This window comes from Anarhichas minor, unplaced genomic scaffold (assembly GCF_050575085.1).
Source record: "Anarhichas minor isolate MPS153535 unplaced genomic scaffold, ASM5057508v1 ptg000043l, whole genome shotgun sequence".
Lineage (NCBI taxonomy): Eukaryota > Metazoa > Chordata > Actinopteri > Perciformes > Anarhichadidae > Anarhichas > Anarhichas minor.
This window is the reverse complement of record NW_027466489.1, coordinates 4,655,610-4,680,262: the sequence shown is the minus strand read 5'-3', so window position 1 is coordinate 4,680,262 and position 24,653 is coordinate 4,655,610. Positions and strand designations below refer to the sequence as shown.

At 40.9% G+C, this 24,653-nt stretch overlaps 5 protein-coding genes across 10 annotated transcripts in view; 2 read left to right on the top strand and 3 right to left on the bottom strand.

Annotated features, from left to right (window-relative positions):
- Window positions 1-1,983: 1,983 nt before the first annotated feature.
- On the top strand, window positions 1,984-7,439 carry tardbpb (TAR DNA binding protein b). Of its 3 annotated transcripts, none has more exons than XR_012959291.1 (6): window positions 1,984-2,761; window positions 3,668-3,831; window positions 3,927-4,067; window positions 4,174-4,344; window positions 4,437-5,517; window positions 6,202-7,439. XR_012959291.1 is itself a non-coding variant. In XM_076111125.1 (5 exons), the coding sequence occupies exons 1-5, from the start codon at window positions 2,521-2,523 to the stop codon at window positions 4,944-4,946; spliced, it is 1,227 nt and encodes a 408-aa protein (XP_075967240.1). In that variant the 5' UTR covers window positions 1,984-2,520; the 3' UTR covers window positions 4,947-6,132. The 3 variants fall into 3 exon arrangements, 1 of the variants encoding a protein (XP_075967240.1); XR_012959292.1 differs by having other exon boundaries at window positions 1,985-2,761; window positions 4,177-4,344; XM_076111125.1 differs by lacking the exon at window positions 6,202-7,439 and having other exon boundaries at window positions 4,437-6,132.
- Window positions 4,616-9,974, bottom strand: cenps (centromere protein S). The gene is made up of 5 exons (XM_076111134.1): window positions 9,785-9,974; window positions 9,530-9,653; window positions 7,806-7,839; window positions 7,574-7,640; window positions 4,616-7,409 (listed from the first exon to the last, which is right to left on the bottom strand). Exons 1-5 carry the CDS (start codon window positions 9,812-9,814, stop codon window positions 7,299-7,301), a joined length of 366 nt encoding a protein of 121 aa, XP_075967249.1. The 5' UTR covers window positions 9,815-9,974; the 3' UTR covers window positions 4,616-7,298.
- Window positions 9,975-10,005: 31 nt separating this feature from the next.
- rbp7b (retinol binding protein 7b, cellular) lies at window positions 10,006-11,338 on the bottom strand. The gene is made up of 4 exons (XM_076111132.1): window positions 11,257-11,338; window positions 10,767-10,945; window positions 10,490-10,591; window positions 10,006-10,221 (listed from the first exon to the last, which is right to left on the bottom strand). The coding sequence occupies exons 1-4, from the start codon at window positions 11,327-11,329 to the stop codon at window positions 10,168-10,170; spliced, it is 408 nt and encodes a 135-aa protein (XP_075967247.1). The 5' UTR covers window positions 11,330-11,338; the 3' UTR covers window positions 10,006-10,167.
- A 477-nt stretch (window positions 11,339-11,815) lies between these two features.
- On the top strand, window positions 11,816-13,004 carry LOC142970711 (uncharacterized). The gene is made up of 6 exons (XM_076111131.1): window positions 11,816-11,860; window positions 12,007-12,023; window positions 12,123-12,202; window positions 12,306-12,436; window positions 12,519-12,585; window positions 12,676-13,004. The coding sequence occupies exons 1-6, from the start codon at window positions 11,831-11,833 to the stop codon at window positions 12,777-12,779; spliced, it is 429 nt and encodes a 142-aa protein (XP_075967246.1). The 5' UTR covers window positions 11,816-11,830; the 3' UTR covers window positions 12,780-13,004.
- A 91-nt stretch (window positions 13,005-13,095) lies between these two features.
- h6pd (hexose-6-phosphate dehydrogenase (glucose 1-dehydrogenase)) overlaps window positions 13,096-24,653 on the bottom strand; it is a 32,029-nt gene continuing 20,471 nt past the window's right edge. For 2 of the 4 annotated variants that reach the window (XM_076111116.1, XM_076111117.1), the window contains 4 exons: window positions 16,446-17,112; window positions 16,241-16,358; window positions 15,880-16,149; window positions 13,096-15,765 (listed from right to left, as the gene is read on the bottom strand). In XM_076111116.1, the coding sequence (XP_075967231.1) occupies window positions 14,420-15,765; window positions 15,880-16,149; window positions 16,241-16,358; window positions 16,446-17,087 (2,376 nt within the window). In that variant the 5' untranslated portion in view covers window positions 17,088-17,112 and the 3' untranslated portion in view covers window positions 13,096-14,419. Of the gene's footprint in view, window positions 15,766-15,879; window positions 16,150-16,240; window positions 16,359-16,445; window positions 22,174-22,264; window positions 22,476-24,653 lie in introns of those variants that run through there. The other 2 variants (XM_076111119.1, XM_076111120.1) reach the window with 2 other exon arrangements.

Sequence of the window (24,653 nt, the reverse complement as noted above, 5' to 3'; positions counted from 1 at the left end):
TATTGGAACAAGTTTCCAGATTTAGACAGCCAACTGAATTGATATCCTCTTTATGAACTTGTGTATTACGGTCTAGTCGGCTACTTCGCACAGACTTGCAATTTATTTTATAATCTTAAAACAAATGCCATTCACATATCACATAAATGCTTTGATAGCAACAAAACACATTGTGATGCAGTGGTTATCATTGTTGAAAATAAGGCAATATAACATTGAGTGTTTTAAATTGAAGGTAAATCTTTCTGATCAGAAATTGTAATTGAGACATTTTGCATCAATGTGGAAAACTCAACTTTATTTGTCAATGTATAGAATGTGATCAAAATGTCATACAGTATACAATAAAAAATGTCACACATATCACACTACAGTATGTCATAAAATTAAAAAAAGGTTCTAGTATAGCATGTTATAAAACTCTTAAAAAAAGTCATACATACTTTCAGCTCACCCTGCAGGAAAACACTGCAAAGCCAAGCCCTGTTGTTGGGGAGCAGGTCAAACGTATAGTCTATCTTCATGCAATTAAAAGCCGTGTATGTCATAAAAAGTCACAATATAGCATAAGTAATTTATAGTATTCCATGAAAGTGTCAAAGTAATCGAACATAACACAAATGTAACAAACATATAGTGTTCTATGCCATTCAAATGTAAAAATATCCCAATACAGCATCTAATAAAATGTTAAAAAAGTTACATTATAGTAATACATAAAGGTATAATAGTATAGTATGTTGTAAAAATAAATATGTCATAGTAAAGCATGTCATAAAAATGTAAAAAATTTAGATTTTAGTAATACATGAAAATATTGTAGTTTAGTATGTCATAAATATGTAAAATAAAGTTATAGTTTAGCATGTCATACAAATGTCAAAACAATACTATCAGTATAATATTACATAAAAAATGTGATTGTTTATTGTGTCATAAAAATGTAGAAAAAAGTCATACTGTAACATGTCATTAAATTGTCATAGAAATATCAGAGTAATGTACCATAAAAATGTCTTATGCCATATTAATTTTTGTTTTACAATTTAATGACAAAAGTATCATAGTATAGTATGTCATAAAAATGTAGAAAGAATATCATAGCATGCTAAGAAAATGTCTTAGTATAACATGCCATAAAAATGCTATAATATAGTATGTTATATGTTTTACATATAAATATCATAGTATAGTATATCATAATGTTACGACCTGGCTCAAAGGCTGCAACATAAGGATGACAAGACGAGTGGAAAAAGTAATAAATAGACATTTATTTAACGAACAAATAACCAAACTAAACTAAAACAAACAAACAACCAACCAACCAAAGAATCAATCAAATGAAGCAGCTGCCGTGAGAGTCGGAGGAGGGGAGGCACAATAAACATATAAAATAATGTCATGGTATAGCAGGTCAAAATATTTTTATTAAAAAATCTTGGGATATTATTACATACAAATGTAAAAGTATATTATGTCATAAAAATGTAAAATAAATTAAATGCATGTCGTATTAATTTCATAAACATAGCATAGTCTAGAAAATGATGCTGAAAAAAAGCAGTATGGTAATTCATGTGTCTTCCTCCTTTTTCCTATATATATATATATATATATGTTTGTATATATATACAATTTATATGCCGTGTCTCCAACGAAATTACGCACTTGCGGCTCCTTGCAACCGCCATCTTCCCATCTCTGCAACAACATAAAACACGGAAGCTAGTGGAAATCTGGCCTACCATACTCCCTTACGGGGAGGGGGAAGCAAAATATAGTGACATATCAACAATACAATTAATCGAGTTGTGTAATCTTCCATACAAACAATAAGCACATTTCACATCCGGGGTGTTGGTTTCACAACTTCATACAGACCAATGATTTATACTTTCCTATATTAACGACACACTCTAGACACAAACACCACCATGAAATGAAACCGTCCAGCCTCATGACGTAGTTCCCTTTTCGATTGGATCAAGCCATTTTGGTAGGCCGTACATGGTGGTTTCATATTTCTCCTCGTGGAAAAAAAAAATCCCTCGCTGCATTTCTAACAGTGCATTTGAGACGAGACCAGCATTTTGTTGCAGTTGGATAACTTCATTAGCCACACTAGCATCGAGGACATCGCTTTGTTGGATCAGTTAGCGTGGGGCCGTGCGCAGTTGTTATCACGCGGCGCAGCTGCACGGTAGTTGTCCAGCGTAACGACACAGGTCTCGGTGGTCCCGACGAACAAAGGAACAGCAAGGCCGATGCACGCTCGCGAGCGGTGCGAATGTTATTTATAAAATAACTCGAGGTTTAACCCCTCTGAAAGCCTTTTTTGTTATATTTTAATTTGACACGTCTTTTCCTAAAATATAACGAACCAATTAGCGTCACTGCTACAGTGCTGTTAGCAACATCGGCTACCGTTAGCCGTTATTGTGGACAACCAGCCGAGCTGCTGATTGCTAACCGTTAGCATTGTTTTGATTCACGCGAGGAGTTTTCTGTTTGGGCAAAATGGCGGAAGTCTATATTCGGGTGGCAGAGGAGGAAAACGAGGAACCCATGGAGATACCGTCCGAGGACGACGGCACGGTTCTGCTTTCCACTGTGGCCGCTCAGTTCCCAGGGGCGTGTGGCCTACGCTTCAGGAGCCCCGTGTCTCAGTGCATGCGAGGAGTGCGTCTCGTGGAAGGGGTCCTCCACGCGCCAGAGAACGGATGGGGGAACGTGGTGTATGTGGTGAACTATCCAAAAGGTAGATATGATACCACGTTGCATTCGTTTTACCTTCACGTAACACTTTACCCGAATAGGTATGTGAGGGTATTTATAATTCATGATGTAGCTTCAGCGCACTGAAAATAGATGACAATGACGTGACCTGTATTTTGTCCACGCCCACAAACGTGCGCTTTGCGACGCAACCTGTATTCACAAAAATAAACAAAACAAGATCAACGTTTTGTATTTATGAAGTTGGCAATCTATTTAGACAGCAGCACTGCAATAAATGCTATCTTCTTGGAGGTTAACATTACATGTTTTATTGAAACTCCAGTTAACATTCTGGTCATTCTAGAGAATGCAGTTGTTGGTGTCCATGACTTGTATTGAATTATACATATCTGTTTGTAATGTTAAGTCTACTCCTGCCATAGATATCGATGTGATGTCAAAGTATTAGAAAACACCTCGAATATTATGCCTTAATCTGGACATAATACTGCATCGTCTAAAATCACCATAAAGTTGAAAATACGTTTTTAAAACGTTATTTTTTATTTACATAAACATGGGATTAGTTTGAAAGTAGGGTTTATTGGAAGGGTATTGTAGTATGTTATATGTACCCAATAAACTACGTTCTAGCAACTGCATAATCATTAAAAATCAATTACATGAAAGACATGCATGTTAACACCTATTTGTTAATTGTTTTAAAACCAATTAGGCTCTTGTGAAACAGTTGTACAAAATAAGTTCAAACATTTAGCAAAATATTAGCAGGACAGTGGAAACAATAAATAGAAAATATTGATTGCATATTTTGCTGATAGAACTGGAATCTAGTTTTGTTCCTGCCGATTATTATCAAAATCAGGGTAGTGATGGCACGTTAAGTTGTATTTTAATGAATTCCTCTGTGTTGATCACATTTTAGACAACAAAAGGAAAATGGAAGAGATTGACGCCTCCTCCGCTGTGAAAATGAAGAGGGGCGACATGAAGACGTCTGATCTGATCGTACTGGGTCTTCCTTGGAAAACGAGTGAGCAGGACCTGAAAGACTACTTTAGCACATTTGGAGAAGTCATCATGGTCCAGGTATAACATTACTAATAGTAATAGAAACGCACATTGCTTTGGGCTGTACGTGGTGTCAACGGATCTTCATTGCTCCATGTTTCTTCTTCTCTCAGGTAAAACGAGACGCCAAGACTGGAAACTCCAAAGGATTTGGCTTTGTGAGATTTACAGAGTATGAGTCCCAAGAAAAGGTGGTCTCCCAGCGCCACATGATTGACGGGAGATGGTGTGACTGCAAGCTCCCTAACTCAAAGGTGAATCTGGTAATGTCCATGTGTATCCCCACACTTTATGGGAATACAAAACTGTTGTTATTACTCTATAAGCTGGAGTATTTATTTCTGTCCCTTTTGGGTACAGCAGGGTCCCGATGAGCCTTTGAGGAGCCGGAAAGTGTTTGTAGGCCGTTGCACAGAAGACATGACCACCGATGACCTACGGCAGTTCTTCATGCAGTATGGTGAAGTCACAGATGTGTTCATCCCAAAGCCATTCCGGGCTTTTTCCTTTGTCACATTTGCAGATGATCAGGTATACTGTTACATTTTTAGAAAGTACCTCCTGCTGTAGTGGTACCATTGCCCAGATGACCTCATTCATGTCTTCTTTCCCCCCCCTCATAGGTTGCCCAGGGTCTTTGTGGCGAGGACCTGATTATCAAAGGTGTCAGTGTTCACATCTCAAATGCTGAGCCCAAACACGGCAATAGGCAGTTTGATCGTACAACGCGGTTTGGGAACGGTTTTGGAGCTCAAGCATTTGGTGGTGGTGGTGGTAGCAGCCGTAGTGGGTTAGGGGGGAGCAGCACTAACAGTAGTCTGGCTAATTTTGGTTCCTTCAGTCTGAACCCTGCTATGATGGCTGCTGCTCAGGCGGCCCTGCAGAGTAGTTGGGGGATGATGGGTATGCTGGCTAGCCAGCAGCAGACATCCACCTCAGGCAGCACCCCCAGCGGAACCAGTTCTAGTCGGGACCAGAGTCAGTCTTTCAGTACAGGCGGCAACAGCAACTACGGCACCGGCTCAGCCAGTCTCGGCTGGGGAACAGGGTCAAACTCTGCAACCAGCGGTAGTGGGTTTAGTTCAGGTTTTGGGTCCAGTATGGAGTCAAAGTCATCTGGGTGGGGTATGTAATTTAATTATTTGTATGGTAAGTATTGTGACAGAGATGAGTCTTTTCAAAAGTTAATTTCTGGTGTTGATGCGTATCTGAAAACTTAACACTTTTGTGGAAGATGTTTTGTACATTTGGAAAAAATGCTAAAGATTTAATTTAGAAAGTGTTGAAGTGAATCGTTTCCCAGGATGTTTGACTAAAGTGCTATTTTTGATGTCTCATTTGTTTGTATCCATTTCAACTGGATTCTCTAATGCATGTATTGTGAAATGTGTTAACCATTTTGAAAATGCATGAATGTTTGTGTTTCACCATTATCCGGCTTTGTCATCGACTTAAAAGGCAATCTTGCATTGGGAAGAATCTGGTTGAAAGCTAAATGTTTTAAGTGCAACTTTATTTACAGTCAAGTTCTGTGGAAACGCCTTCATTGAAATCTCTTCTGCAGTTCACCTCTCTTCCATTTTCCTGTGAGGAAGCTCCTCTTTGGCAGCATTCTTGGGGTGATATCGGTATCATTCTCCCTCTTCCCACCTGTAAATGCTATGCCATCAAAGAACGGCTTCACTCCGCATGTTCTGAGAGACGGTGGGTGTTTTCACTTTTATCCACTTTTAAAATGGAAAGAACGGCGCAACTGACATTTTAAGAACTGATGAGTGCGATTGAGGATGGCTTGTGGCGAAGAGTGAAGCGATGAGTGAGCGAACGGAGACACGCGTGAAACGGACTGGCTGTGCAGTGAAAGAGCCCAATTTGACTGCTTTCTGAATGTGTGAGTGGAAGCTGCAGACGCTGCGAGCGCCTCCCCTAACATGGACATTCTTTAAGTAGTACTTCAAGATTTTTCCTTTTTTCTTTTTTTTTTTAAAAGTCTTTGCAAGTTTTCCCTTACTTTTTATTAAGTATGTTGATCAAGTGCAGAAATATCAAAATGTAGTGGAATGTTGTGATGAATATTTGTACTGCTTCTATTATCTGATTTGAATGCTGTATGGCGTGTGCTTTCCTGTTATTGAACTGATCTGTAAGTGTGTACTTGATGTGGATGACAACCTGCTGAAGACTCTGGGGGACGTGAGTGATAGTGTGAGAACGTGGAGTGGTGTGTCCAATAGCTCCCGGTAGCTCTCGTGTTGTTTGTGAGGTGTTTAAAAACATGTCAAATGAAGGGAGTTCTATAATAAAGTTTGTTTGAATAGATGCTTAGTTGATAATTAATTGGGTCAGTTTGTCAAATAAAAAACCATCTAATTCGATTCACATATCTAGGGACCTTGGGCTCTGCTGGTCGAGGTCTCCGTTTGAACCCTGACTGAAGGATGAAGACGGAAGTTGCAACACTTTCAGTGTGCGGCCTTCTCAGACATGACACGGGGTAGTACCTGTCTTTTTGCTGCTTTTGATAGCTTGTCCGAGTTAATGATCCCTTTTTGATTTTCCACAGCTACTTTTAAGTTGGGAGGGAAGTTCTGAAGGGTTCTTTGTATGTCGATGAGCTCAACAATGTGTCATCACCTCAAGAGTGTGTTTTGTCTTCGATTTGGTTTTAAGTAATGAAACGATGGCACGTTGCTGAGCTTTGTAATTGGTGATTTTTAGATGGCCAGATGCACTTAGTGCTGCTTTTCTAGCTCCACCTGTTCAATCCAACCGTCATGTCTACATTTAGGGAGTTTAACATGTTGCATTTTATAGACATTGTTGTAAATGTGTAAATTCAATGTTTAACTCTGAGGTCATAGGTGGTGGCTACATTATGTTGGGATGTCTCTAATGTTTGGTCCTCATTTACATACACGAGGGGGCGGAAAATTAGAGGCCTGAATATAGTGTAGAACAGCAACACTAACTATGGAGGTCATAGGTTAACAAAGTATCAACAAAAAAGTCAAAGAAATGAGTAGATTTATTGGATTGCATTTGATTATGCAGGTGTACCTAATAAAGTGGTCACTGAGTGTACCTAATGGATAGTTTGCCTGACAGTAACTACATTTGAGTTTTCCTGAAGTGTGAAAAACATTCAGCTCATTTGGCGGTTTGGAAAAACAAGGCAGGTATATTGTTTAGCACAGTTCTTGTATCTTTATTTATACTTTATAATGTGATCATACATCATTGTTTGTCATAATAGTGCCAATGCACTACGACATGACGATGCATCAACAGGACCCACGACAAATAAGTCAGAAGTTATTTTCTCCAAACCTTCAGACAGTGTACATAAAACGACTTTTATATAAGATTTAATTCTGTGGAATGCTAATTACCATAAACAATGGCACTGAAGTTATTGTCATGTGTTAGTGGGCTTTCATGTTTATTTGAATGTTGGGCGGCAGTGAGACTGCAGGTCTGTCTTGTCCTTATTCTCTGCTCTCCTCAGTGTCTCTGCTTCTCCTCTTCCCAGTATTCTTCTTTTTCAAATCCCGCTGCTCCTGGTTCAGTTCTTCACTTTTATTTTGTATGTAGATCGACTGAAATAAATAAAGGCAAATTAAACATTACGTTTGCTGTCTGCTGTAGAATATATATATAGTTTCAGTATTCTGCATTATGAGGATGAAATGTGTTTGATTTGGTGACTCGTGAGTTAAAGACGTGTTGTGTGATTCCTTTCTGACGAGTAGAAATAACTCACCAACGCAGTACTACGCCGGGCGACGAGCTTCACGTCTTCTGAAGACACCGTGCTTCTTTTAGCGTGCCTGAAATCAAACATGAAAGTGTAAATCAGATGTATTATAGAAAGTGGAGATTATACTAGTTCTACTAGCTTAGACCGAGACAAAAGACCTCACCAGGTATTATATAAATTAAAAGACAGCACATGGTTAACTCATCTGTTGATCTGGTAACAGAAAGATTCTCACCGTGCAAAGGCCTCCAGGTCTTTAGCAAATATATCTGAAAACAGTGAGAGGATGTTGAGTTTAGATTGACCTGTGCCAATTATGAAATAGAGTTATGACTTATTAATGGTATTTTGTCCAGCTGTATACTTTTACATACATGAGAAGTATACATGAGTATATGTACATGAGTCAGAATATTAGTTATTTACAGTTAGTTACACATATTTCTCAGTACTCTTCACAGTCAACATGGCAGCAGTTTGTGGCGCTGGAAGCTAGAGAACTAAAATAACTAAAAATTCATCGTGTTTTTAAAGCTTTGTTTCCACATTTTAAATACCATCTTTGTATAAAATAACAAATACAAGTAGACAGCAAAAGAGCAAATTTCTGGAAGTGTTTCTATACACACACACACACACACACACACACACACACACACACACACAGAGAGAGAGAGAGAGAGAGAAAGCAGAGTGGCCGTGAGACGGAGACAAGTGTGTTATGTGTTGTGACAGAACAATGAAGGCTGGATGTCTGAGCAGCTGAGAGGAAACGTGGACAGTAAGCTGTGGACAGGGTTGTGTCGCGCTGCTCTATATCTATATGAGTTACAGTAGTAGCTATGATATACATGTGTTGTACACACTTTACTGGAATAACTTAATTTGTGCATTTTGGAATAACTGCAAACAAAACATTCTGCAGGATTTCAGATATTTAGGGAACATATTCTGAAGGATTAAGTGATATCAATGTAATGCCACCATGTTAGTCCTTTAGGGCATTTGTCAGAATGATTATGTTGGTTTAATACGACAGAAAGACTTTAGAGAGCCGACAGGAAATGAGGTGAGACACATCAAGAGGTCCTGGCCGGGCTCAACGCACTACAGCACCAAGATACCTCAGTATTAACATTTAGGCTAAGTGACAGTAGAATGAGTTGATGCTGAGACGGCTATGAAGTGTTTTGGTTGCATTAGAGCCTTCTGGATGTGAGATGGATCTATTATACTGGGCTGCGTGCTGGTTGAGAACTGTGTGATAAAGGCATGTAAACAATGAGTAAAAAAAATAATGCAAACACTAAAATATAATCCAGCGCAGGTACTCAACTCAAGTACATTCACTAAAGTACTGTACAAAATTACAATATTGAGGTACTTAATTGGAGTATTTCCATTTTATGCTACTTCTATTATACCTTTACTCCACCACATGTCAAATTGAAGGAATGTACTTTTTGACAAGTGATTTGATTTAGTTACTTTGCAGCTTCTGATTAATACACTATAACAAATACACAATATAATAAATACATCATTATTATAAATTACTGTAAACTACCCAGTAATCAGTTGAAATCAGCCCCACCTTTGCCAGCTGCAATTTTAAACTAATACTTACACATAAACACATCACTACATATAACAAGATACTCTGTCAGTCTCGCTGATGTAATCCAATTGTGTAAAGTGCCAGTCTGTATAATGAGTACTTTTACTTTCAGAGCTTTTACTTTTATTACAAATATACCCAACATAACTGGATATCTTGGTAAATTGTACAAATATTGCAACTGTTGTGCTTTGTAATGATGTGTTTTGATATTTCAGCACATGGTACACCGATCGAGATTATACTCTATACTATATATATATACACATATATGTATATTGTATGTACTGTAAGTCTCTGGTGGTGTCTGCTGGACTAGCACCTTGTTGACATAAACCCACCGCATTGTCTGAAGGTTGTCTCGGCTATCGCTGCTACGACTTGTCGGCTGAAGTCTCTCCGGTGGTCCTCTGTCATCCTCTGACACATGCGACCCACAGCATAATGGACGGCTGCCTTTAACCTCTGAACTCAAAACAATTCATCAGATTACAAGAAATATAATGCATCAATATAACGTTAGATGTATTACCTGTCTGCTGCTGTGCCAGACGGATATGTAGCTAGCTACCGTTAACGGTCAATGACGTTCTTACCTGCCGAGTCTCGTCTTCATCAACGGACATTTTCTTCCAATCACAGCGGCTTCAATTGAGTTAGAAAGTTTGGATAGTTCTCACAGAATTAAGGTGTGACAGAAGAAACGAGACGCAGTTTGTGAACACATATTTCAAGTGAAAAACAAAAACTCGCGGCACACAAGTAGTTTACACAGACAACTTCCGAGTTTAACTCAATGTTTAATACACAGCGACACCGTGTGGTCCGGAGGAGGTACTACAACGTGGATACATTTAATCACACACATCAGCCCACACTCAAATGACATGTTCTTTATGAAGTATATAAACTATATTGTGTGGCTTTTTATGCAATCTAATTTCTTGGAAATGCTGTGGTATTGTTTTAAAAGACAAGTTCACAGAGTCCTTTTATAAACTTGCTTGCAGACTTGATCCTCACAAGTAAGTTCCTGAGGAGAGAAAATATGAAGTTGTAAAATCGTTCAACATACTTCAGTAAAAAAAAAGAAGCTAAAATGATCATATAGTTGCATGAATTGTATCCGGTTTCAGGGGAGGCAACATTTTCTTTGTGCATAACCAATTAACATATACATTTTCTATGCGCATGAGTCCACAAAATACTATAAATAATGATGTTTACAGTGAATTTTACAAAGTGTTTATGACAAACACTAACTGGACAGTAAGGGCCACCAGAATAAAGACTAGTCCTACCAGATGAAGCTCATCTCCGTCAATCCAGTGAGTCCACCCTCGGTTCTTCTTTTCTCCTTTCTGAACACACACCAGCTTATCATCTTTCCAGTTGACCACCGTCTGATAGAGAACAAAATGAAATACAAATACATAAAACTACATATAAATGTTTTTTTTTTTTTTTACAGTAGAGCCACACAAAACAATCATTTGCTTGCTTTTATTGTCTTGTATTTGGGTAGTGATTATTACATAAAAATGTGACTAAAATATTACATTTGACTAAAGTTTTTACCTGGCATGACCTGTTGTCCATCCCTTTAGTCACCTCTTTGACCTCTTCTCCAATTTTGAACAAACTCTCGTAATTTTTAAAAGTAGTGAACGTCTTGATGATGAAACAATCTCCGTCTTGCTTAATCACTTTCTGGGGCTTCAACATCGAGGCAATCTTGCGAGTTGCAAAATCAATGCCTGCGTGTCAAAGTGAGAGGAATTATTTTCATGTTAACTTTACCACGCCACCACGCACGTCATGCTCTGATCAGAAAATAAATGAACATTTACTTTCACTGCATATGTAACACTCTTCAGGACATCCATACTAAGAAATGTTCACCGATGATGAATCAAATACTTTCTCATTAATTTACTATAACGGACAATTTTACACCCACAAGCGTTAACCTGCTCCATCCACAACACATACATCTTTTCCTCATAAATAATTTAACATTCATTGAAAACAAAAAAACCGGCTCATACAAAGAACCGGTGACACCTACCAAGTGCAACCATGTAGCCCTCAAAGTTGACATTGCTGACAATGTCCCACGTCCCGCTGTAGTCGACAGGCATCTTTACAGGTTTGACTCTCTGACTCTCTAACGCATGAGTACCAGGAGCAAACAGATATAAGATGAATGGGAGGGATGTTTCATTGTGTGTCAATATGGGGTAAGGGTGATGCAGCTATTTTTGAGACATACAAAGGAGGAGCACTGGAGGGCGGAACGGGACCTTTTACCCATAATGTGGGGAAACTATTATTTTCCTGTTAAGACAAAAGCCTCTACAACCGGGCGTTATTCTTACATCTTACATTTACCAAAGCAACCTAATCTTCAAGCTTAAGTGAATGCGCAGATGTTGAGCTTGCAGGGAATACAATATGCAGCAGAGGCCTCTGTGCATGTGCAGCGTGAAATACAATCCTCCCCCCCTGCTCACATTTGGAGCGCTTAATCCCTCAGCAGAACACATCCAGCCATCAGGAGTAGTGCGACGGTAAAGTCTGCCTGAGTGTGTACCGTCCATGTTTCTCTACATGCTGATATTCATGGCGTATCATAGCAGCAGATGGATACCGAGGAATCAGAGGTTAAAATTGTAAGTGCTGTTTTCATTAGTCACGTTTCTGTTTTGAGCTGAAAGAATAAAATATGTCATCACAACAGGTTTTACTGTGATGCTTTATTCTATTTTATAGTCAAATAGTGAATGCAGTGTTCGTGACACTTGTCCTGGTCCCTCAGTTCTACGTCATGGGAAGGTAACTAGAGCACAGGTGATGGAATCGAGCCGTAGAGCTCACGGGTCATCTGTACAAGAGGAAGCGTGGCATTAATCATGCCGTCCTCTCTGTTTAAAGGCCAACATCCTCAAGATACTGCAGGCAGCCTCTTCTGAACAACTTATCTGCCTCGATCGCCTTGTCCTTCGTAGCTTCAGGTAAAGCCCATCACAGCAGACACTTTTAAAGAAAACACATGCAGGACATACCACAAGCATAAAAAGGGGATTAATATGGACACAACTTCAAATCTTCCGATAGGTTTTTCCGTGATATTCACAGTGGTAGACCCAGTTCCTCAGAGCTTGTGGGCCTCCTATCATGTGTTTGGGCTGCTGACATGTGGACAAGGACTATGCACTGCCATCCTGACTCTGACAGCAGCAGCATGTGTAAGAAAACCACTGAAGCGTTATCATCAGGTTACGTAGAGAAACTGCAGCATCCAAACTTTTTACATGTGTATGTTCACAGGCCAGAACCACCCCGGAGCTGTACTACATCTCCCTTATTCTAACTGCTGCTTCTATTTTCAGTACAGGTGACGAACACTCCTTATGAATTATAGAAGACCATTCGTACGCCGGATTTTCTGTTCAAAAAGGAGTAACACCTGCCTGTGTCCCATCAGGTGTCTTCATGGTGAGGGGAGGACTCTGGTTGACTCACAGGAAGCTTGTGACGGACCCAAGCAGAAACAATGAGCAGTATAGCCGTCCAGCTGTCACACGTTGACATCGGATACGCCACACATTAAGATTTCATGTGGTTTCCGTGCCACCAGCAGCTGGTAACGTTAAACCTTGCGAAAGTGACTTAATCCTCCTCACGTTTCAACGCTCACTTCAGGAAAACATCACAAAGCAGGCGTTTCTCTCGGTTGTTAAAAGCTGTTTTGTTGGACATTTGTTTCATGTAACAATCAGTCATACACTAATAAATATGTACTTTACCGCTGTAGATTGAGTGTATAATAATTATTACAGTACTGAATAAGAGGTTTATCTCACTGGAAAAGTAAAGCTACATTAAACAGATTATAGCAAGACAATTCAAAGGAAACGTGTTCAATTTTAATCAGTTTTGAACTTTCACAAAATGGAAAATGATAGTAATGGAAAGAAAATCTAAATTACAACATGTGATGCTCACCTTACAATGCACGGGGGAAACATTTTGTAGATGTATTGACTGTAAAACACAGAGACTATTATCAAATTGTTCTTTACAGGCCTTTACTGTTTTAGGAGGATGCAGGACAACGTCTCCTCTAACGGATCAAACACAATAACACGACTGCTGAAACTCAGTGGCTCTTTAATCTAAAGAAGCTACGTAAAATAAACATTAAGCTGCTCTTGTTTGGACTACAGGTATTAAAATATTCCAGTTATTCTATTTTCCACATTGTTTTTACAGTGGAATGTGAACGGGTCAGAAATGTGCCGTTTTATTAATGAAGCACCCGATATTTTGAATTACCTGAAGTATTCTAATAACATGTATTAATAATAAACATATCAATATTACATTATGAATGGGACCAGTCACACAGTGTTTTCTAACGCACTAACTCACGCGGGTCACTGCCACGCAACAATAGAAAACATACAATCGAGAAGTGAACAGCATATCTGTAGATTCACAAAATCCCCTGAGATCAGACAAACACCCTGGATTAGAAGTAATGAATCATCAACAAACAGTTTGTCGGAATTGCTTTTTGGCACGAGACGTTTACGACATCAGATATGCATAAAGTGCTGCACACTCTGTAAACGATGATAGTGATGTATTGCTCTCGATTTTCACTCATCTCATACATAATTAGGCAGATTAACTACAAATGCATTTCACACACACACACGCCCATGCAGACAAAGATTTGAAGTAACTTTCAGCAAAAGAGGCAGCTGTGACAGTTGTTCTTAACCCATTAACTACAGATTGTAGCTACTCGACATTCCTGCCAGAAACCTCATTGCATAACGTACACATGTAAATACAGCAGCAATGCAAGAGCTAGGGTGGGTAATGTATTCTAGAAACTTTTTTTGTTGTATTTGTTAGAAGTCTCATTACCTCCCGATAGAAAGCAATAAATCATAGAAAACAATCTATTTCTGGTATCTGTGGCTGTAGCAGAACTGTAATCAGTCTGCCTGCACTCATTGCACATCACCGGAATTTTTCACAAGCTGGTTGACGGCCGTGAGTACTAACAATAGCTTGTTGTTTACGTTCATCATGGTTATTTTGGGGGAATAGCTTTGGAGGGGGGCTTGAAGGGAATTATGGCTAATAAGCTAAAAACATGTAAACCCACTGATCCTGCTGGCTCATAAAGAAATGGTCTAATTGACAGTTTGTAATTCCTATCCTAAAAGTGCATCATAGTCTATGTACCAAACAAGCCTGCCGTCAGCAGGCTTCACCCCGGTGACAGGCCACTTGTCTGGGTTGTCCTTCACGCGGCTCAGCTGGGTGATCAGTTCATGCTTGCCTTTGCCCATCACTAAAAGAGCCACGGCACGAGCTCGGTTAATGGCGCTGAAAGTGAGGCTCATGCGCTGGTGAGGCTTGACGGGGCTCTCGGTGAGGGCGACCAGACTCTCCCCGAGTTCATCCACTTTACTGCCAGGGAACAGAGAGGCTGTGTGGCTGTCATAGCCAACTCCCAGCAGCACAAAGTGGAAGCTGGAGCCGTTAACCAACTTGCTGATCTCCTTCTCATACAGCGGCGCTCCTCCGTCCTCCTCCACGCACAGACGCTGGTTGAGCTGCACGGGCATGGGGTGGATGTTGAAATAGGGTATCCTCACATGTTGGAGGAGATGGTCGTGCAGGCCGTGGAAGTTAGAGTCCAGTTCAGTCAGCGGCACGCACCGCTCGTCCACCATCCACACATGGGTGTGGCTCCAGGGGAAGGAGAAGTGGTGCAGGGCCAACCTGTGGAACAGAGCGAGGGGAGTGGACCCCCCAGAGATGGCAAGATGGAAAACACCGCCCTCGAGCACAGCTGCCTCCGCCGCTTCCTGAATGTCCGCAGCTAGCCTCTCCATCAGCTCCTCGGGCCAGGCCGACACCATGTCAGCGCTACGAAATTTGCCTTGCATTACTTGGAAACTGTTTGCCGACGCGCCACCCATCTGCTCAGGGCTGATTATCACCACCTCACTGTTGTAGCCGATGTCTTTACCATTCACACGGATGTCCAGCAGGTCTCCATTGTCGGCTCCCCCGGGGTAAATGCGGGGATAAGAGCCGGCCAGGCTGTCGAGCAGTGGTGTCCATAAGGCCCAGGAAGCCAGCAGGTTTTCAGCACTAATGAAACTATTTTTACGTCCAGCAAAAATGTGAGAAATAAGTTGTGAATAGGCTTCCTTCTGCTCCGTTGGAGTTTGCACATAATAGTCTGAAATAGGTAAACCTAGAATATTGACATCTGTATGCTCCGTCACTTCCTTCCAATCACCGTCCATCGAAACTGGCCTGAACAAATTCTTACTCACAAGAATTGCTGGATATCGAAGGCTGCCATGCCCAAAGTAGAAAACTATTTGTTTGGGCTTGCAGTGGACGCCACTGGGGTTCTGAAGACAAAAGATGTCATTCTTGAAAAGTATGCGTGCATATCCCACCCGTTCATCTAACATCTTCCCTGAGATCATCAGAACTGGCACACCTTCATACTGGGCCTCATCGATGTGTGCCAATACAGCTGAAAGACACAAACAGGATCACTTATTAGAAGAACCGTAATCATCGTACAGCAAGTGTTTTACAACAGTGAAGAACACATCAAATCATGACGATTAAAAAGAAAAGCCGTCACCTGCAAATGTCGGCGTGAGACTGACGTGATCTTTGGTCTTATTCGTCTCCTGCTGGACTGTCGTTTGGTACGCTTGGTACTGGCCGACCACAGCTTGATTCTTTCTCAAAGGCAGCATGGAACTGAAGACCTGCAGCTTCTTTTGGAGGACTTCTTCACTGCTGCTCAGATTCATGGGAAGCCTCATCGTCAACAGGGTCATGACCTCAGTCAGGTGGTTCTGTAGCACATCTCTGATCACCCCGTATTGGTCATAGAAGGATATACGACCTAGAGGACAAATGAGAGAAAACACATGATTATGTTAATTAAATTCTTGCTACTTTTCCCATTTACATCATTTACACAATTTTTAAATTACCTTTAACATCGAGGGTCTCTTTCATTACGATCTCCACCCTCTCGATGTGGTGCTTGTTCCAGATGGGATCCAGAAACTTCCTGTTCTCTACTCTGAATGGAAGTATCTTTGCAACAACCTTTTCACAGAAAAAACACACCATGAGTTCAAACATCTCAACTACAGACTCACGGGTGACGGGCCACACACTGTGAGGTTCTCTTACCTGCTTCCCCAGGTAATGGTCAATTCTGTACATTTCTTCATCCTTCAAGGAGCTCCCGAGCTGAGTCGCAAGTACCTGAGCGCTCCTGAAGTCGTGTCCGAAGGGTTTCTCCAGCACCACTCTCAGCCACGCCCCGCCGGTCGGCCTACAGCTGTTATTTATCTTATCAGCAACGTCTACGTATGCAAAGGCTGGTAGTGAGAGGTAGAATAGCCGGCCCGCCTCTGTCATTCCCTCTTGTTGAAGCTCTCGCTCGATGTGCTCGGCCAGATCCCGGTAGTCCTCTAAGGTCTTCAGCTGCCGATACCGTGCGAGCCGCAGGAACTGCTCTTTCAGCAGAGCGCAGCGCTCCGGCGCTACATCCTTTGAGCAGGACACCGCCTTTAGGATCTCGAAGAGGACCGGTGTGGCCGTGTCGGCAGGCGACAGCCCTCCGCCATAGAAGGAAAAGGTGTTTCCACTTCTGACCTGGTTCACGTACAGCTGGAAGAAGCCCTGCCACAGGTACTTCTTTGCCAGGTCACCGGTGCCTCCCACTATGACCACTGAAACATGGCCGCTTCTCTGAGCCTCTGCTCTTTCCAAGCCATTTCCTCCCTGGGCACACAGAGTGACCAGAAGCAGGAGCACAGTCACAAACATGCTCCGGTCCTACCCGTCTACGCTCCTGTATGAACACAGCCACAAGAGACGTTACATGTAGGCGGACCTCTAGCACCACTAAGACATCAAGACAATCATATCAAAGCTTAATGTTTGATTAACACCAGGCGTGACGATGCATGTTCGTAGGGTTGCAAATAACAAATATTTTCCCCTTGTGATTAATCTGACGATTATTTATTTGATCTATAAAATGTCAGAAAACAGTGAAAAACGCAGATTATAATTTCCTCGAGCCCAACGTGATGTATTCAAGTCTTTCTTCTGATGAAACCCAAAGATCTTCAGTTTACTATTACATGTGAAAAGAAACGCAGCAATCAACAATCAAGACAATCAACAATTAAAACAGTTGCTAATCACTATTCTCTTGATCAACTCATTGAATAAACAGCTAATTTTCCATCTCTAAACGTTTGAGACAGAAAGCCATTTGAACATGAAAGTTGCCCTCTTTGTCTTATGAATGCCACATTGCAGAAAAGCTACAAGTGAGATACACATTCACATTTTTAACAACATGCAATAGATATACTGCTGAACTGTAAAGTCAAATATCCATAAACATATCGCAATTAATCTTAAAAGTCACATTTAAACATCTAAGAGTCAATAGATACATAATCTGAACACTATGAATGTGAAGCAATAGTTAATACAACCTGGAAAAAGGAAACTTACACAATTCTCCACAGACAAAATAGATCAGCAATAATTTACTTCGCACTTCTCCAGCTGTTTTGAAGTGGCTTGAGAGCTGCTGATGTACTGCAGTTATGATTGTGTGAGCGTGATGATCAGTGGATCCTAGTATACTGGTGGAGCAAAGGGGTGTCGACTTTGCACTTTGCTCAGGGCCATTGAGCTTTCTGTACAACCTCTCTGCTGTTAACAGAGTGCTGGGAATGTCCAACCAACTGTTGATAATGATTCTGATAAACCGACGGAGGAAGGCTGCAGCAAAGGCAAAATGTTCAGTAAGAGTATACGACGCCAAAGACAACGCCAACCGCAGGCATGTGTGCGTTCTGACTATCAATACATGGTAACACAGTACAAATATTTAATGCCTTGTTAGAAAGTTAAAAGTAAAGCTTTTCAGGTACTCGCTCTGATTAATCTAGTGTCATTTTTTTGTATCTAGGCATCAGGGTCCCAATGGTTTTAAAGATTTGCAGCCAAAGTTATTTGGACAAAAACAACAACTTGAAAACATTAAAGACAAAATGTCTTCTTGTTCTGAAAGCACCCGGCTTTCAGGCGTAAACAGACTTGTTTACTTGATGTGTAAATTTGGCGGGCTTCCCATTTAAAACATTTCTTGAAGGTCAAAACTGATCAGGGGAATGATGCCGCTGCCATCAGTCCTTCAGTTGTGGACGCCCCATTCCCATCACAAACAATGAGTGAACAGTTTAATCATGGTGAAAATAAAAATGCTTCGACTTGAAAAGTGAGGCATGTTAAAGAATATAATTATATATTAGAAGTCAAAATGATCAAGTCAAAGGAATGTAGTGTTTCTGTTAGTGCACATGCTGCTTTACTTTTGCAGCTAAGTAGCACTGTAGAGCTATACAGTAGTTAAGGCCGAGGTGTTATAAACCTGATTAATGACAGAGAACATGTTATTTTACCCCCCCCCCCTCTCTCTCTAGGGAGACTGGAAATGATACACGTTGAACAGAATACTCGCAGTATGACGCTCATTTTATGACTGAATGCAACATCTGGAATCCCAGTGTTCCACCATTGTGTTTACACAGCGGCAATGCAAACAGCAAAGGCCACCTCACTGATTCAACAACAGCTGAAATTAAGGTCCGATTTACTTTGTCAAGGATTACTGCAGTCAAAATAGATAGATTTTCTGTTCTTTACAACTTGTTAAATCTTACATGAGGATTAACAGCGTACACAAGGCGACTTCTAAATTATAAATGTGACAAACACTTTCATTGCTCACTAAATTGCTCTGTACCATGTAGAGAGTACATGTACCACATGTACTCTATTGGCTTCAAGGATATTACCATTCTACTCATTACCACGCAGGAATCAATTAAGTGGCAAATCATCTGAAAAGACACTATCTCCATTCAGCTTTGCATTCCTGTGCAGCTCGTCCAACAACACATGATTCCTCCACATACAGTTCAACATTGACTCATCGATCCATCAAACTTGCCAAACAGAATGAGCAGAAAGGGCATCTTTCCATGTCCTGAAGTGATGATCCTCAACTGACCCTAACACATTCGGTTATTCTCTGAATGTTATTCTGGTGAAATTCTCAGGAAGTTTCCTTTAAAGTGGCGCCGCGTTAAACCAGAGCACATTGCCCACATGTACAATGAGGACTTGTCAAAGGAATCTTTGTGGCCACATTTGTCACAGCCAAGTGGTCTGCAGTAACACGAGTCTTCTGCCCGGGATGTTTAAACTATTCACTCGTTATCATAAGGACATGGTGAGTCTATTCAACCGCCCTGCTTTGTGACTAATATTCAAGTCATTAGCCTGAAGTTACCGACAATCTTTAGCCGACATCTCTATTGAATTTGGAACATGGTTTGGCAAAAAAAAGGTGTGCAGTATTATCCTGGTGAATAGCTGGCAAATGACAAAAGCATCCAAAAGACACTTTCTGTCACATAGTGAAGATTTAAAGGAACTTAATTTGGCTGTAAATGTATCCGTCATCAGCACCTTGTCCACCTCAGTGCCTCCATGCAAATCAAGCTGAAATGAAGTTCAACCTCAATAGTCCGTTTAACTCAGCACATGAATAACAAGGTGAAGACATGCAAATGTGGCCAACGGTCAAAGTGTTAACACTGACAGACTGAGCATATAGCTTCCTGTAGCTTCATTTTATTATGTACGAATGGTTATTACATCTCATCTGGTTTATATACTGTAGCCTATTTTTTCAGATTGCACATTCAGATTTTTCTGAAGCATGAATTACGATTAAGATTTTTTTGCCAGCTTTTCCAGTTCAATATATTGATTCATTTTAAAAGAGACAACTGGAATTTTCATGAGCCAAAAATGTTTTGCATTTCCCAGAAATCATGTGCCTTTAAATAGCAGCTTAACGTAAGCAAGGCTTGTGACACACACACACACACACACACACACACACACACGTCGGCCCAATTCCAAGCCATCGCCCTACACCCCCTCCATCCACTTCCACTCTGTTTGCACATACACGTGGAGGGTCTGCCATATTATCCCAAACCAGCAGGGAGTGGAAGGGGGTTTTAAACCCATAAACAGCTAGTCTCTGGCTCAATCCCAACGTCCACACTCACACACTCACAGACGTTGAGGCGTACTCCTGCAAAGTCTGTGAGGGCTTAGGGCCGGCCCCTCTTGAGGGCTCTCTCACAGTCATTTTAAGCCCTTTATGCACACTGTCTGTAAGCCTGCATCTCTGCAGACTTTGCCTGATGGACTTACCAACGATTCATAGCGTTGTGGCGTTAAACGCGGGGTAACCAGAGAGGAAGCCTGGCCGTGTGAACAAATGAAGAGGATGGCATATTCCATTTACACAGAAACATTAACGTTAAGGATTTAGGATGGTACATAAAAACACATGAAATCAGAGGAACGCAAGCAGAGACTATATTACACACCTGGTTTGTTTATCAACCATTTCTTTTAATTTCGCTTACTGAAACCGTTTTAATAAATACGAGTGAATAGTATATTTGACGTTTACCTCTCATCTGGTAAGAGCCTGGAAGACGTTCAAATCAGCCAGTAAAAAATGTAAAATAAACACCCACAATTGTACATGTTTTGGTGTCATCAAGGTAATGTGAAATGTCTCAGCAAAGTGCTGTCCCATTCCTATTTACACCATTTCAAGCTCTTACAGTATCTCACACTGAACCACTTACCAGGTGACGTCAGTAAGTCCCTGAGGGTTCAGGGTTTAAAGCCTGACGGGGGACATTGGGATTGGGCCTACAGTACATCAAGCTGACCAAGTAACGCCCACAAATGGTTGCATGCGATAACCTGAACAAACGTTTAGTCATAAACTGCTCAAACTACGACAGACATTTCATATTGTCACACAGGCGATAACAACTTAAAGATGAAATGTTATTTACGATCAAATTTTCCCATGCCTCGTCTCAAAACGGTAGAAAGTGTTCCTTTGATTGTTAAGTGTTGTGTATTTACATACAAACATATATTTATTATTGTTTACACCTGTCAGCAGCTAAAACCCCAATATCTTCAACTGTGCAGTACTGACGTAACAGTGCAATAATTTAGTATAATAATCCAACTGTGCACTGTACTCTGGCGAACAATGCATTTAATTACTCCTGTTTTTTCATATGTATTGTTGTTATATTGTAGCATAAGGCACATATTTTACATACGTATTCCTAATTAATATTTTATTATACTTTCTTAAAGTTATACAATTATATTCTAGAATGGGAGCAACTGTAACGTAACCCAATTTCCTCCGGGGATCGAACAAATATTTACGAGTCTAAAATGAATTTACTTTACTAGGGAAGTTCGCCAAGCAGCTTGCCGCTGTATTTACACCACCTCGCACCATAAAGAAGGCTGCTTCATTAAGCAGTGAGTGGTGTTTGTTTTCCTGCCACTGTGGTCTCACTAACCAGGAAACAAAACATCACACAAATAAACGTAAGGGGATTATCTATCGGTGGCATCAGGAATGAAAGTAACCAGTAACGTTAGAAACGTAACTAACGTTCCCAACCGCTCTGGTCTGGTGAACGTAGCGTTACGTTAGCGTAGTCACGTTAGCGTAACGTGATTTTATCTTAAACACAGGAACTGTCCGTTTATGTACTGTATAGCGAATTCATCAATGAACGTTACAAGTCGTTGTCGTTTACTTTACTTGACACACACCGACAGATGAACGGTTAGGTCGATATCTATCCAACGATTCCACCTGCTAGTTAGCTGTCAAACTTCACTTCCGCTAACGTTACAAACAAAGAATGCTCCACAATCCTTTTTCTTAAATCTGCTACTGCAGTTTCACCACAACTGCCGATAAGGCTCGAGTACAACCCCCCCCCCCCCCCCCCCCCCACGCGTGACAGCAGTTGACAGACAGCGTAAAAAGTAAATTAGATACGAACCTGGCCCTTGGTGGCACGGAAGATACAACATCAATACACGCTTCCTGCAACAGTCACGTGACCCTGTTCCGATGCTTATACCTTTACCGCAGGCTGCAGATAGCTATGAATTTGTACTATGTAAGACTCGGTTCTACAGTAGCGTGCTTTGGATGGATACAGTTTAAAATAGGGGGACTGGGACTGGAAAAAAAAGAGTGGTTTCCGTCTTCTTCAGCTGCAGAAAATAGTGCTTCATCAACAAGTATGCATCACCAGTGGGACGTACAGGTGCCAAGTTCAGAGGAGGGAATCTCACAAATCTATATTGTGCAATTGTCTTTCTTGAAATTGATTATACAAAGTGAAATATATAAGTAAAGAAAGGAAAATATATGCACTGTAGATATTAGATTAATGATTTATTGATATTCGTAACATTGGACATTGTATGGATTGAAAGTAATGGACCAACGTTGTGTACATGAGTCCTCTCGTCTTTCTCTGCAAAGTTTTAAAGTCTATAGTTCTACTTGCAGCGAATATCAGAGTATTTTAAGTTAAGCAATAAAAGAAAATACTTTGCACATTTCTCAGTAAAATAAATGTTTCTTTTAGTGATGGAGTCCAAATGCTCTTTTTACATCTTAAAAAAGATTAAGAGTATTCGATTATTAAACATCTCTACACTTATTTTATATCAGCTGTAGTTAGTGTCCCAGGCTGCTGCCCCAGCAGCTGCAGACCCGAGTGTATTATCCACACAACAGGGACCTCTGTTGGTGTCTGTGTGGTATAGCTGCTTTCTACTTGAGTCATTGACTTCCAACGTCTGAAGCTCATCAATCAAGTGCTCCATCTCCAACTGAAAAATAACAGCTTTAAAACAGGAATAAAAAAAATCGGAATAACACACACTGCTGACTTTGAGTGGACAAACATTTAGCTCCTGTTTGCTCTGCATTGTCCAGCTGTCTCATGACATCACTCCCTGAATCCAGACCTCCCCCAAACAAAGCAGGTGCCCTTTTGGCCAAATAATGAACCAGTTGTTGTTGACCACACTGTCAGTCGCCCTTTCTGGTCCTCCCCTTTCCTCTTCTGAACAGTTGTGGTCGTTACAGCACAGACCTTGACTCAGCACCTCCATGATCCCATCTAATACACATAATGTAACTTATAGATGCTGAAATTACACTTTACCTTTAACTTTGAATAAAGTTTGTATTCTTAAAATTGTACCACCACAAATTGAGAGTTACTCTCGTTTTTCTATCCCACCTGAGAGTTGTTTGGATGTTCACATTTTATAAGAAAAATATTGGAATTTAGTGGCACAGTAAGTTGTAAAAACAATTTTACCAGGTCCATTTTGTAGCTATTCTTGAGCTTTTGATTGTATTTGTATTCTATCTTCCTCAACAGCTGTTTCCATATAGACAATAATTAACTTTCAATAGCACATTTTAAGCAAAGCCCTTTGGTTGGTTAGGAATTCACTTTTCATCTCAACAACGTGTTTTAGTTTAATCCCACATTTGAACGTGGGCTACACACAAACACACGCACACTCACACACACACACACACACACACACACACACACACACACACACACACACACCACTCCCTTACAAACAGCTGTAATGCCTGTGATCACGCTGTATAGCCTTCCCAAGTTGTCCGGCCACTGTGAAATGTAAACAGTAAACAGGATGGAGCATCCCCTTTGTGTGTGGACAGGAGGGGTTGGCTGCTACAGACAGAATGAGCCCATGCAGAGCGTGCTAGCCCAGCTGTCACTGCTATAACTTCAGACTTGAGAGACCACAGGACGCAAGCTGGAGGGCCACTGTGTGTGTGTGTGTGTGTGTGTGTGTGTGTGTGTGTGTGTGTGTTGTCGGCCCACACCCCCCAGGCATTCCCCTCAACCCCTAGCTTCCTTCCTCCCCTTTGTTAAGCCTGCGAGGCAGACTTCGTCAAGCTGAGCACACAAACGAATGCATATGAATGTGTGCTGCCATCTTTATTAGGCCCCTTTGCCAATACCCATTACATTTAACACGGGTCTTTGCTGAAGGAGATTTCACTTTCAGTCATGCCCTCGTCCCCCCACTCTTACTTGTCAGACGAGGAGGATTATAGTGACCTCAGTCTGGGATAAGTTGAATACACAACCTGTTCCACACTAATAAGAGTAGATAATAACAAGCAATGAACAAAGGCTGATTTTGTTATGGTTGTTTATGGGTGATTATTTGATATGTGACTTTAACGGCAAAGGTAATTAGTGGTGGTTTTGTATTTCAAAGGTGAGACAATCTTTCTTTGAATTCTCACGAAAAATATATCTGTCTTTACCTGCAGCGTTCACGGCTCTTTGATGAGGTCAGTGCCAATGCAGGTGGCGA